Consider the following 11949-nt stretch of genomic DNA (forward strand, 5'->3'; position numbering starts at 1 on the left):
TCCACATCACTATTAACAAATATATACAAAATGAAATAATTAATAATCTCACAATATACGGAATTAAATTTACGCCACAAAAACGAGAAAATTCACTAATATTAATAAAATATAAAAAGTACATTAATTAAAAAAATTACATAATTAAAAAAATTACATAATTAAACGAGGCTCCTGTGCGAAGTAGTCTTCGTATAGGCGCTGATGTGCAGCTACGTGATCCCGATCAATCACACTGCGGCGGTGGACCACTGGGGGAGGTCGAGGTATCGCCGGCTGCAAGGCCCTTTCCATCAATTGGTTTATCGCGTTGGTCGTATAGGCGTCCAACGCCTCGGCCATTCGACGTTCGTACTCCTCAGCATCCCCTCCGCTACCACCACTACTACCACCAGCATGACTCATTTTGTGTTGTTGATCTTGAACAGAAATTAAGATAGAGAGAGTACTCGTTAAAACAAGTGGTGCGAATGAAAATGACGAACAAAGCGCGTATATATAGTGTTTCGGAAAAAAAAATTATTTTTTCGCGCTAGGCGGTGCGCTGGGTGATCCGGGCGCTGCAATAGCGCCGAACGGACCGCCCAGCGCTGCGCGGTTTCTCTCTCCAATCGCCTGCTGGGCGGCTGCAATAGATCGCCCAGCGAACCGCCCAGCGCCGGCGCTCGGCTGGGCGGTCGCTGGGCGCCTATTGTGGATGGCCGTAAAATTCGTGTTAGTCTTCAAAGTTTCCATTTTTAAAGAAGATTTAGGGGAACGACAGAGCATAAAACATAAGTTCATGCAGGTTAATTGATGCCATGTAATATCAAAGCATTCAGATTGAAGTTTACTATACAATTAATTGAAGGGAAAATATAGATATACTTTAGGTGTGCCTATTTCTACCTGTTTTGTAAGAGCAGAATACGACAGTAGTGTAGAAAATGACAATGTACCCATTGCATTCTGTTCAACTTTCATTGTCCAAGGAAATGATAAATAATCATATAAAAGCTGGTGCCCTATCATATAATACAGTGATATTTCTCAATGGATGGGTCCATTTCTTGTCACATCTATCTAATTTTATTTTATTTCCCTGATTGAAATTAAAGTATGGGTATACTAATCAAAAGGTGAAACATAAAAGGTGATTATGATGATTAATCTCCATCTTTACCAGATACCCCTCCTGAAAAAGTTGAATACTAAATATCAATGGGTAAAATAAACCATCTCATGATTATGGACTTTCTTCCAGGAGATTATTTGCTATAATCATAATCTTTTAGAATATCTAAAGAGTAGTAGTTCAATTCAATTAGTTGGTAGTCTAATAATTGATCATCCTGGTAAAGTTGGGTGGAATTATGCAGCTGGAAATTAATTAATTACGTCACTAATTGTAGGATGCACAAACTTAAATTTATTTTAACCTCTCTTTTTAATATGTAGTAATTTATGTTTAACACCATAATTGATGTCACCAAAATGCGCTTACACTTCAATTTGATTGGTATCTTAACATGACAATCATCCAATGACTAAATTAGAAAAAGATAATTTGATAACAAATTTTTCAAAACAGTAGTAATATTAAAAATTTTGATAAATTTGCATAAGGATGAAAATGTGTGCATGGACGGCCAATCAACCGTAAAAAAAGTGTACAAATACAACACACGATGAACCAACTACTTAATTTAGTAGTAGTATTGATTAACTTGCAAGAAAAGTTTTACTACTATATTTATGAAGTGGGAAAATTTGAAATATTTAATGTGCTGGTATTCATTGCATTTTATAGACGAAAACAAATTATCTTAATTTTAGTGCAACGCACTATCCATTTCATCGTTTGTGCCGATCGAATAAGAAAAGATCAAAAGAAGATAACATTAATAAGGTGACCAAGTGGGTTTTTTCAAATAAATTTTCAATATAATAGTGTTTGAAAATGAAAATCATACAATATCTCACGTGGATATGAAAATTAAATTATAACCATGCATTATCTCATTTCTCACATGACTTCTAGCATTGTGACAAAGCATTTAGCAAAAAGAAAAGAATGCATTGTGACAAAGCAAGTCCCCGACCGTTGACTCAAACTAATAAGGGCGGATGCAAAAAACTGTTTTGATATGATTATGAGCTCTATACATATATATATATATATATATATATATATATATATATATTCTTAATTTTGAGTTCGGAGTTTTAGGACAATAATATAGTTATATGTTTAGTGATTGTATGAGATTTTGCAAAATGATCCCATAAAACACCAAAAAAGTTGATGATATTATAGGAATATAAATTAACTCAGTAGGGGCTTTAAATCCCTTGTTGGCTCTTCTTATGTCTGCTCTGAAGCATAAACTAATCCTATTGTTTATTTGGTTCGAAACATAAAAAAAATTGATCTAATAGTTTTGATAGAAGGCGAATTAAAAAACGATTGATCAATCAATATAATAGTAGTATGCAAAATCTCACTATTCAAGCTTCAGCTTGAAGGATTTGTGAAGAGGTGTTGAAAAGTGAAAAAATAATAAATACCTCACATCGATAAAAAGAGAATTAGAATTACTAAGTATGTACTTAATCATCCCATTGCTAATTAGTTTTAAGATAGAAATCCGTTATTAATTGTCTCTCTAATAGTAACCAAATCATCTTATTTTTTAGATGATATTTATCATATTAACTACTAAGAAAATATAGTACTACTGTATGATCTAATCTTATTTTCCCATATATATACTAGTAGTACTAAAGAGAATAGGGTTTATTTTACTATCAAAACTTTAGTTCTACTGTCTACATCATTTTATAAGAAATACTACTAACAAATAATTAGTCCCAAAAAACAGAATTTGATTCTTTTGTAGCCAGACACATATAGCACTAGTATGAGAAATTATGTGGTTGTTATTAATAAACTTGCATTACAATGTAAGGGACCATTTCCGATTCAAGAGAAACATATGTGAACTCATAGCTTTTTTGGCCTAGTTTGTTGAAAATAATAAAAGGCTATATACTATTCAAGTAAATTAATGTTTATGTCTGTGTCCCCTTAGAGGACAATTGGTACAGTTGACATTTCCAAAACTATGGTCGACCACTATTAGTATATAATTTCAACCTTGTTGTAGTAGTATCATGTTTGTTGAATTCATTTGGACGGCCAATTTAAGTTCAATTTCATTTGGGATGCTTTAGTGGAGTACTTGTTAATCTTTATTTGCGTCCCAAAATTTGAAGCGTTTTTTGTTCAAATTTTCCTTTAAAATCCCTTTTTTTTTTTTGCAAAGTGTGATTTATATCGCATTTCATATATTTTGGCTACAAATGATCGTGGGCAGAGACGAAAAGGGCCGCTTTGCCGCTGTTGTTGGGTGTAAAGGGGAGGAAGAGGAAATGGAAGGAGGTAAGAGCGCAAAAGGTGGATGAAGTTTATTACCCTCCAAAAGTTAGACCATCATCTTCATCTGCACTTGTTGAGAATTAAAAAGTAATTACCTAGTCAATATTTTAAACAAAATCTTCAGTTGAAGAGAATATATTGAGTGAATGTTAAATGAATCAATTAAACTGTATTATTAGTGCTAAGTCGCTTTGCTACAGTAAGTCACCTTACTCCAAATAAAATGATTATGCAAGGTCTAAATTTTTTGTATTCAGAGAACCAATACTACCTCCGACTCCGAGAGACTCAAACCCCTGATCATCTATACAAAATTTAAATCTATGTTACCGAAAATCAAGTATATGACCTTCTTAAAAAATAAATTAAAACAACTCTATATCACCCGAATGAATTTATGGACTTGACTTAAATGAAGTGAATGTCGTTTTGTTCCATGCATTAATATTACAACATATTTATTTTGTTGGTATTATCACATTGTCATTATTGACCAAATTTATTAAAATTTAGTATATTGCTCGCAGTCATATTGTATGTTTATATGTGTATGAATACCGGAATGAATAGGTGAAAGAAGTACTCCTCCAAATACTATTATATACAAATACATGCAACTATTGACATTTGACCCGGTGTGAATACAGCACATATTATATCGTCATACCTACCAAAATATACGTCAAATGCCGCATTTTCCTTATCAGCCTTGTCACAAAGCCCCAAACAACCCTTTTTATTTTATTTTATCGAATACTACTTTACAAACTGAAGTTATCAGAATTAAGTAGGCCCGTAGCAAATCAAAAGGTAAAATTGGTCTGTCGATATTACTCGGGGGTAAAGAGAGAGTCCAAAATCCAATTCATGGATAGTGCAGTGCAGTGCAGTGCAAGGCCTTTTGAATAGGAATTATTCCGTTACAGTATACTTAAAACACAAGAAAAGATTAGGAATTATTTGCAGTGAATTAAATGCCATACAGCTAAGCTGACCTGACCCATTTTATCCACCACAATAAAACCGTAAAATATAGAATGTCATGTCACCCCAATTTATTCAAGTGCGTAACTGTATTCGGTAAACAAAAAAGAGGCTGGGAATGCAGGTAGGCCACCAAGTGGAAAAGCTAAAATTAAATTCATGTCTTGATAGGACGGAATCATGGATACTCCTTTGGTGGTCCTAGTGTGTACTACCTAAATGTCAAAATATTAGTACTACTCTTTTTCAAAACCACACAAAATCAACACAATATCATTGTTATCTCACCTTCATAATCAGAGATTCAGATATACACATTTTATCCATTGGCTACATAATAGTCCGCTTGGGGTTCGAATATATGCTTCAGGATCACCCTGACAGTATCCAGTATGTCCTCTTCTTTGCAAGATGTAACAAATTTCACTACAATTTTTGTAATTTTTAGTTAATAAAATCACCCAACCATTGCCACATTCTCGTTATTGGACTGAAACAAATATTGTTTAAGTACTTGCACATTTTTTATGGAGTCTCAACAAGAAAAGAAAGCAAACAGTTTGGATGAAATATAATCAAATTAGGATTTCAATCAACATCCACAGATCCGGACTTATCCAGATTAACAATTAATCATTAAACTATGTTATGAACAGCAACCCTTGATAATAGTGGGGTACATGAGCTTCTACATGGTTGTGGGCATATAATGACAGTTAGGCTGAAATCTCCCTACGTCTCTGTTTATCTTATCTAGGCTGCACGGCAATTGTAAGGTACAATACTGTTGTAAATGCTAAAGCTCGACCACAAATAAATTTAGACAGCCACAACCTAGCTGCTCTTAAATGCAGATATGGAAATTAAAATAATGACTGCTGATATTACTAAGTAATAGGGGATTATAATATTTTGCCAGGTAGAAAATACAAATGAGGCTTGTGTGAATTTCTGAGTATACAAACACACATAAAACATCAATTTGGTCACCCGCTGATTTATGCATATATTTACTAAGGTAGACTGAGTGCAGTATGAGATATTATGTGTCTAGGCAATTTCACTTAGAAAGTCACTGGTTGAGTCAAATGATCTATATACAACTTCCACGAGGAATAGTTCTACTTTTCAAACAATTAAAAGAATAAGAATAACTATTATGACTAAAAGAGCTGTTAATGGTGAGCTCAGTATCTAAGAAAACAGGCTCTCTCAAGCTGGATTCTTATGTGAAACTTTGACCAAGAGATTGGTTAGGTGTTTTAGCAGACTTTGAGAAAAAGAAGGGCATATATAAATGATTGCATGATTAATTAGAGGAAATGAAGAAACCAAATAATGGTGATGGATGAATGGATGGTTGGTATAAGGGGGCAGTCTACCAACCATATAAACGTCAATGAATAATCAATTCGTTCAATTAGTGATAAATATAATGATTTATGTGCACAATTAAGATTATGATTTTCATTAAAACAATCCTTCTCAAGCAATGCGAAATGACCGTATTGTCTTCCCACGTATGAAAAATATGTTCTTATTCAGTTAACTTGGTTGTCTCAACAAATGCCAGACTGTACCAACCCAAACAAAAATTTGTGTCCCACTTTGAATGAAAAATTAAATAAAGATTTCAGAAGAAAATCCACAGGATTGTGTTTGCCTTAGAATATTTTTTAGTTGAAAAAATAAAGTCTAGCCTGCATTTATCAGGAGATTTTCCAATTATGTAGTAAATCTAAATCTACACACGAATGATCTTGTTATAAACATCATTAATCAAATGTAATCTATAAATGTTCAAATCCTTGCGCATGAACACCACCTAAGTTAATGCTCAGTGCAGTTGCTCCGTTTCTCTAATTCAAAATATTTTTCCTCGAGCGTGAAACTTTTACATACTAAGACGATGATGAAAAAAACTTAACCTATCAAAGGCAGTTATAGTCTTGAATGATGTAAGAAAAAAAATGGAAGTCTAATCCTCATTTTCAAATTTTATGAACTTCATTTAAAACCTATTGTTGCTTTCAGATTAGCAGCTAGTACTGATGATGCGTGTGCTCAGGTTAACATGGTAGTGCCTCAAAGAATAGAAATACTTTTTGGTAATTGATGAAATCTTACCCCAAGGCAGAACTGGAAACTCCCACCTTTGTGGAGGCACTGTAATGATGTAGCCAACAACCTATGAAGGGTGTGGAAGGATAGTTTCAAAATGAATACTACATGCTAATGCATAATAGGTCTCATGGAAGCTGAAGAAATTTAGCACATACCACTACTGATGCGGCCAGAGCCTCAGGAGAGCTGTAAAGGACTGATATCTCTTCATTTTCGTAAAGCAGATCCATAACATCCATACAAGCTTCAAATTTCACATGCTCTCCAACTTGGGCTATTGCCCTAAGTTAACCAAAAATAATCAGTTTATGAAACTGTTACAAACTGAGGGGGCAGAAAGAACTCATTGTTGGTCACAAAGCTTACTTGAATTGAACAAGAAGGTCCTCAACTGAAGAAAAAGTAATTTTTGACATGCCAATCCCAAATTGCAGAACCTTGAAGCAATTTGATTACTCGGCGAACAGTAAGGTGATCCAGATAACAAAAACAATTCAAAATAGCATAGTAAGGAATAGCACATTGCACTGTTACCTGCATTAACACTATCTCCTGCAGATTTCTTGTCAGCGATCATGCTTAATAGAAAATGGAGCAGGAACTTATAAACATTACTGTAACAACTATCTTACAGCTTCCAGAATATCTCCCATAGTGTAATGTTGCTCCTTGATAAACTTGTCTCCCAAGGATTTGAATTTTTTAACAGACAGAGGAGGTGAATCATGTATCTGAAAATTATTTAAAGTATAAAGACAAGAAAGATGGAAGTAGTATTTGGGCTGATAAACAATGTACCTACTTTGCTTGATATCCATAGTGAAACAAGAGCAAATAGCTGCAAGTTACATTCTTCAATTGGATGCAGAAGCCAGTTTTTTGTCACTTTCCTGTCTTTGAGTCTTTGAAGGATTTTCCAAAAATAAAAAGATATAATCAATAAAAGCCATCAGTGCAGTATCAGATTAAAGAATTCGGGCATGTTCAAATAGTCTCAAGATTTGTATCTTGGTTATGAATAAGCTTACTGTTTACATTAGCATGTGCTCTCGTTATTAATTGGTAAGTGATCGGAACGAAAGATAATCTAAACATCTAAAAGCAAACCCAAGTAGCCAATACAAAGAATTGTCCAGATTAAACCTTGTAGTCCTCATCACTAACTAGTATAGCCGATTTAAGTATTGTTAAAGCATGTCAGACGAAACAAGAATAAAAGGGATGAAATCAATCAAGATGTGAACCAGGTCGAGTCTGAAGAAAACCTAGCACTTCAAGAGGCATATAAACAGAATAAGATAACAGTGTGAAGAGTTGGTGCCTTCCAAATAACTGAGTGAATGAGAAGGTTTCTATTAAAGCATGAAAGTTAAAAACAAATAAACTTTTGTGAGACTAATAATGTGAAAACCTTTTGAAACTTCTATCACACAGAAGTCAGAGGAATCACAGCCAACGAAAATAAACAGATAATAGTTTTAAATTTCATACCAGCATTAAAGAACTGTTTTAGCACTGTGAAACTTGAAACAGTATCTCAAGATCTCAGTCACACACCACTCTACTAGATGAAAGAAACAAATCCAAGAGATGCCTTCACATTTATCATCAAAGTTCAAACAAAAATTATGGAAAACATGCACATTTCCTTGTAAAACTCAAGATACAAGCAATTCCTGTAAGGCGTACAGAGATAACAAAAATGTAGCAAGCATCCTTCATATCAACATCACAGTGATTACAAAAATCGATGTACTTTTCTGGTATCAGAGTAAGAAAGTATGTATGTAATTATAAATGTTACTGTATTCATTCACAGCCATAGGGTTAGTAGTGCGTTAATCTGTTAGTTGAGCAAGATTTCAATGGTAAACGAGCTGAATCATATAGTACAATAGTAGAACGTTGATGCTGTGCGTGATCCATCATATTACAAGACCTAAAGTTATACAAACATCAGATATGCATTTAATCATCTAGCACAATCAATCAATAAAAAGGTAAAACAAAATTTGAATTTACTGCACAAGCATACTAGCCATCCCTTAAGCATATAGCTACAGCTTTCGCAATAATCGGAAACATCAATTCTTCCAAATCGTGAATACTAAAAATCATATTGATGCATATGATATGACTTACCTGGAGAGAGCAGGGTAAAAACGGTCGGCGAAGAGCGATAGCGCCGAGTACTTGACAATTGGAGTAACTTCCAGCAACTTTTTCCAAATGTATTACAGACGAAAAAACCAGAAACTCAAATCCATGCTGAATTCTACACAATTTAAGAAAAAAAATCAAAATATATTTGCACAAGACAGATAGCAGACCTGAGAAGATCGAATGAGTAACTGGATCACTCTAGATCGCAGGCATGTACAACGAGCTCTCTTCATGGCGCCGCTGATCTGGTCTCTGGCTGAGAGAATATGGCGATAGCGCGCTCTTCAAAGTTTAAATGCTTTTTGTTGGAGGGAATTACCAATTTATCAACTTATTTTCCATTTATAATTGGAACTTGGGATAGCCAAATAAGTAGGGTAATTAATGAGAGAGAGAAACATAAAATGATTGAAATACAAATGGAGGAAATTGGAGAAGAATTGAATTATGACATGAAAATGAGATAAAACGAAGTACAAAATAAATACGGAGATAAAAAAGTGAAAGAAAAATATTTTTATTATAAACACTGTATATATTTACTAATTCAAGATTACTATTCACTAAATTAGAGTATTAGCAATGGTTGGCCGATGGGAGGGCCTTCCTCATCGGCCAACCATTGCAGCGAGAGGGCCGTTCAAGGCCTCCCTCCGATGGGCAGATACATCGGCCTTGGCCGTTGAAATGAGGCGATGATCGGCCATCCATTGTGGAGGATGGGTCGATCACCGGCCTCCCCTTTTTTGTTTTTTTTGTAATTTTTTTTATTCCATTTATTCCACTATAAATACCACATCCCATTCTTTACTTTTCCCACGCCAACATCTTATCTTCTCTCATTTTATTTCAATACACTTTTTCTCTCTAGTACATTAATCAATGTCTTCCGGTAGCGATTCCGACGACGAAGTCATAAACCGAGTGGTGCAACACGTGCTTGCAAGGGCAGCACGATGTCGTGAAGAAGCGAACCAGGAGGCGAGCGTCTTCGGACATTTGTTGATATGCGCCAAAAAAGAGGCCCACAATCGTCCACATCACGATATGATTGAAGAAATTTTGGCACAGAGGCATAGACACTAATGCCTTATTTTTATTTTTAGTTTTATGTAAAATTTACATCTCGTTGTATTCTATTTTCTAATTTTGTAATGCAACGAAGATTTGCGTATTAATATTTTTGGTTCTAAATTAATTTAATTTGATAATATATTAAATATAGAAGTGCTAAAAAAATAAAACAAAATAGTTATGATATGAAAATAAAATGGAATGGGAGGGGAGGGCCCTTCCATCGCAGGGATATAGGTCTTTTAGGCCATCCACAATAGGAATAGCCCAGCAATAGCCCAGCCATAGCCTAGCCACTGCCACATCATCATCACTAACAATCCTCCTGTCACATCATCAAAACAAGCAAATAGCCCAGCAATAGCCCAGTCATAGCCTAGCCACATACTATCCACATCACTATTAACAAATATGTACAAAATGAAATAATTAACAATCACACAATATACGGAATTAAATTTACGACACAAAAACGAGAAAATTCACTAATATTAATAAAATTTAAAAAGTACATTAATTTAAAAAAATTACATAATTAAAAAAAAAACTAACGTCGTGCAGTCCTCCGCGCCCATAACTCTTCAATTAAATCCTTTTGGAGTCGAATATGAGCCTCCGTTTGGCGCATGTCGGCATATGCTTGGAGGCGGCCGTCTTCATCGTGGGGTACCCCACTCCGTACGTTAGGGGCGGCAACGCCGTGGCTTGGACCAAAAATTAAAAATTCGCGCTAGGCGAATTTTTAAGATAGTACTCGTTAATACAAGTGGTGCGAATGAAAATGACGGGCAAGTCGCGTATATATAGTGTTTCGGAAACAAAAAAAATTAAAAATTCGCGCTAGGCGGTGCGCTAGGCGATCCGGACGCTGCAATAGCGCCTAGCGGATCGCCTAGCGCCACGGAACCGCCGAGCGCTAGGCGTTTTTTTTTGGCGAAAAATCGCTGGGCGGCTGCAATAGACCGCCTAGCGCCGGCGCTCGGCTAGGCGGTGCGTTAGGCGCTATTGTGGATGCTCTTAGCTAAATAGATGTGAAATTGGAGGACCTTTCCATTGCTAATGGGAGTACTGTACTCTCAAAAAGAAAAAGCGCGGGACGAAAAAGAAACCCACTTGCTGAATAAAAAGTGTAATTGATTTAGCAAGACTAAATTTGAATGATTGAAGCTTCTGAGCTTAACTATTGAGCCTCCTTTCCCACTAAAATTAGAGATCGATGGCAGCCTACGCAGCTCTAGTATCGCTCATGAACGATTTGGAGCTGATTCCCAACCATCCCACTCATTCCTCTTCTTTCGACTGCAAACAGATCACTACCCTTTCCCAAATCGTCCACTCCTTGATCGATTTTATGGAAACCTTCAATTCTCATGGATACACCACAGAATCTGCTGAAATATTAGAGACCCGAATCGCATCCGCGGCTAACCACGTGATTGAATCCCACGTAGTCGATCAACTCCTTGCAGAAAACCCATCACCTGATTTCTCGCTCGATCTGCAGAAATCAATTGAAGATCTGCAATTTGTCGTCGAGATAGGAGCGATAGAGTTCAATAAATCCAAAATTGGGTTTAATTTTAGCACATATTCGCCACCTACTTCATCAGAATTTCAGAATGTAATGGTGGGATTTGATGCTGCCGTTGTTCGACTTATGGAGATGCTCACATTCACCGGAGAAGCTTCCAGTCAGCGCGTCGTCCCAGTCGTGGGGATGGGCGGAATAGGTAAGACTACTCTTCCTGGAAATGTTTATAACCATTTACTTATTCAGCATCACTTTGACATTCGTTGTTGGGCCACAATCTCTCAAGAATATAGTGTAGACAATGTTCTTGCACAGCTGCTCTCTAAAATAAGAAAACCGATGGGGATGTTGGTAGATTGGGAGAAGAGTTGCATAAATTGCTATGGGGTAGAAGGTATTTGATTGTGTTAGACGATATGTGGAGTTTGGAAGCTTGGGATGAGATACACATGTTTTTCCCGGATAATGGCAATGGGAGTTGTGTCGTTGTAACGACTCGGGTAGCGAGCTTGGCAGCTCGTCTTAGCCCCTCCCCTCTCCGAATGAACTTTCTGGATGAGGAGAAGAGTTGGGAATTGTTTCTTGGAAAGGCATTCGGAGAAGAAGATTATCCTGTCGAGTTAGAGGAAATTGGGAGGAAGATAGTGAAAAGATG

General features: G+C 35.9%; 1 protein-coding gene across 1 annotated transcript; it reads right to left on the reverse strand.

Moving 5' to 3' along the window:
- Positions 1-4456: 4456 nt before the first annotated feature.
- LOC121798667 (cyclin-J18-like) lies at positions 4457-9004 on the reverse strand. The gene is made up of 10 exons (XM_042197787.1): positions 8857-9004; positions 8669-8745; positions 7329-7428; positions 7159-7257; positions 7061-7078; positions 6893-6963; positions 6682-6808; positions 6530-6590; positions 4691-4828; positions 4457-4617 (listed from the first exon to the last, which is right to left on the reverse strand). The coding sequence occupies exons 1-9, from the start codon at positions 8920-8922 to the stop codon at positions 4722-4724; spliced, it is 726 nt and encodes a 241-aa protein (XP_042053721.1). The 5' UTR covers positions 8923-9004; the 3' UTR covers positions 4457-4617; positions 4691-4721.
- Positions 9005-11949: the final 2945 nt, after the last annotated feature.

The sequence above is a fragment of the Salvia splendens genome, chromosome 4 (assembly GCF_004379255.2).
Source record: "Salvia splendens isolate huo1 chromosome 4, SspV2, whole genome shotgun sequence".
NCBI lineage: Eukaryota > Viridiplantae > Streptophyta > Magnoliopsida > Lamiales > Lamiaceae > Salvia > Salvia splendens.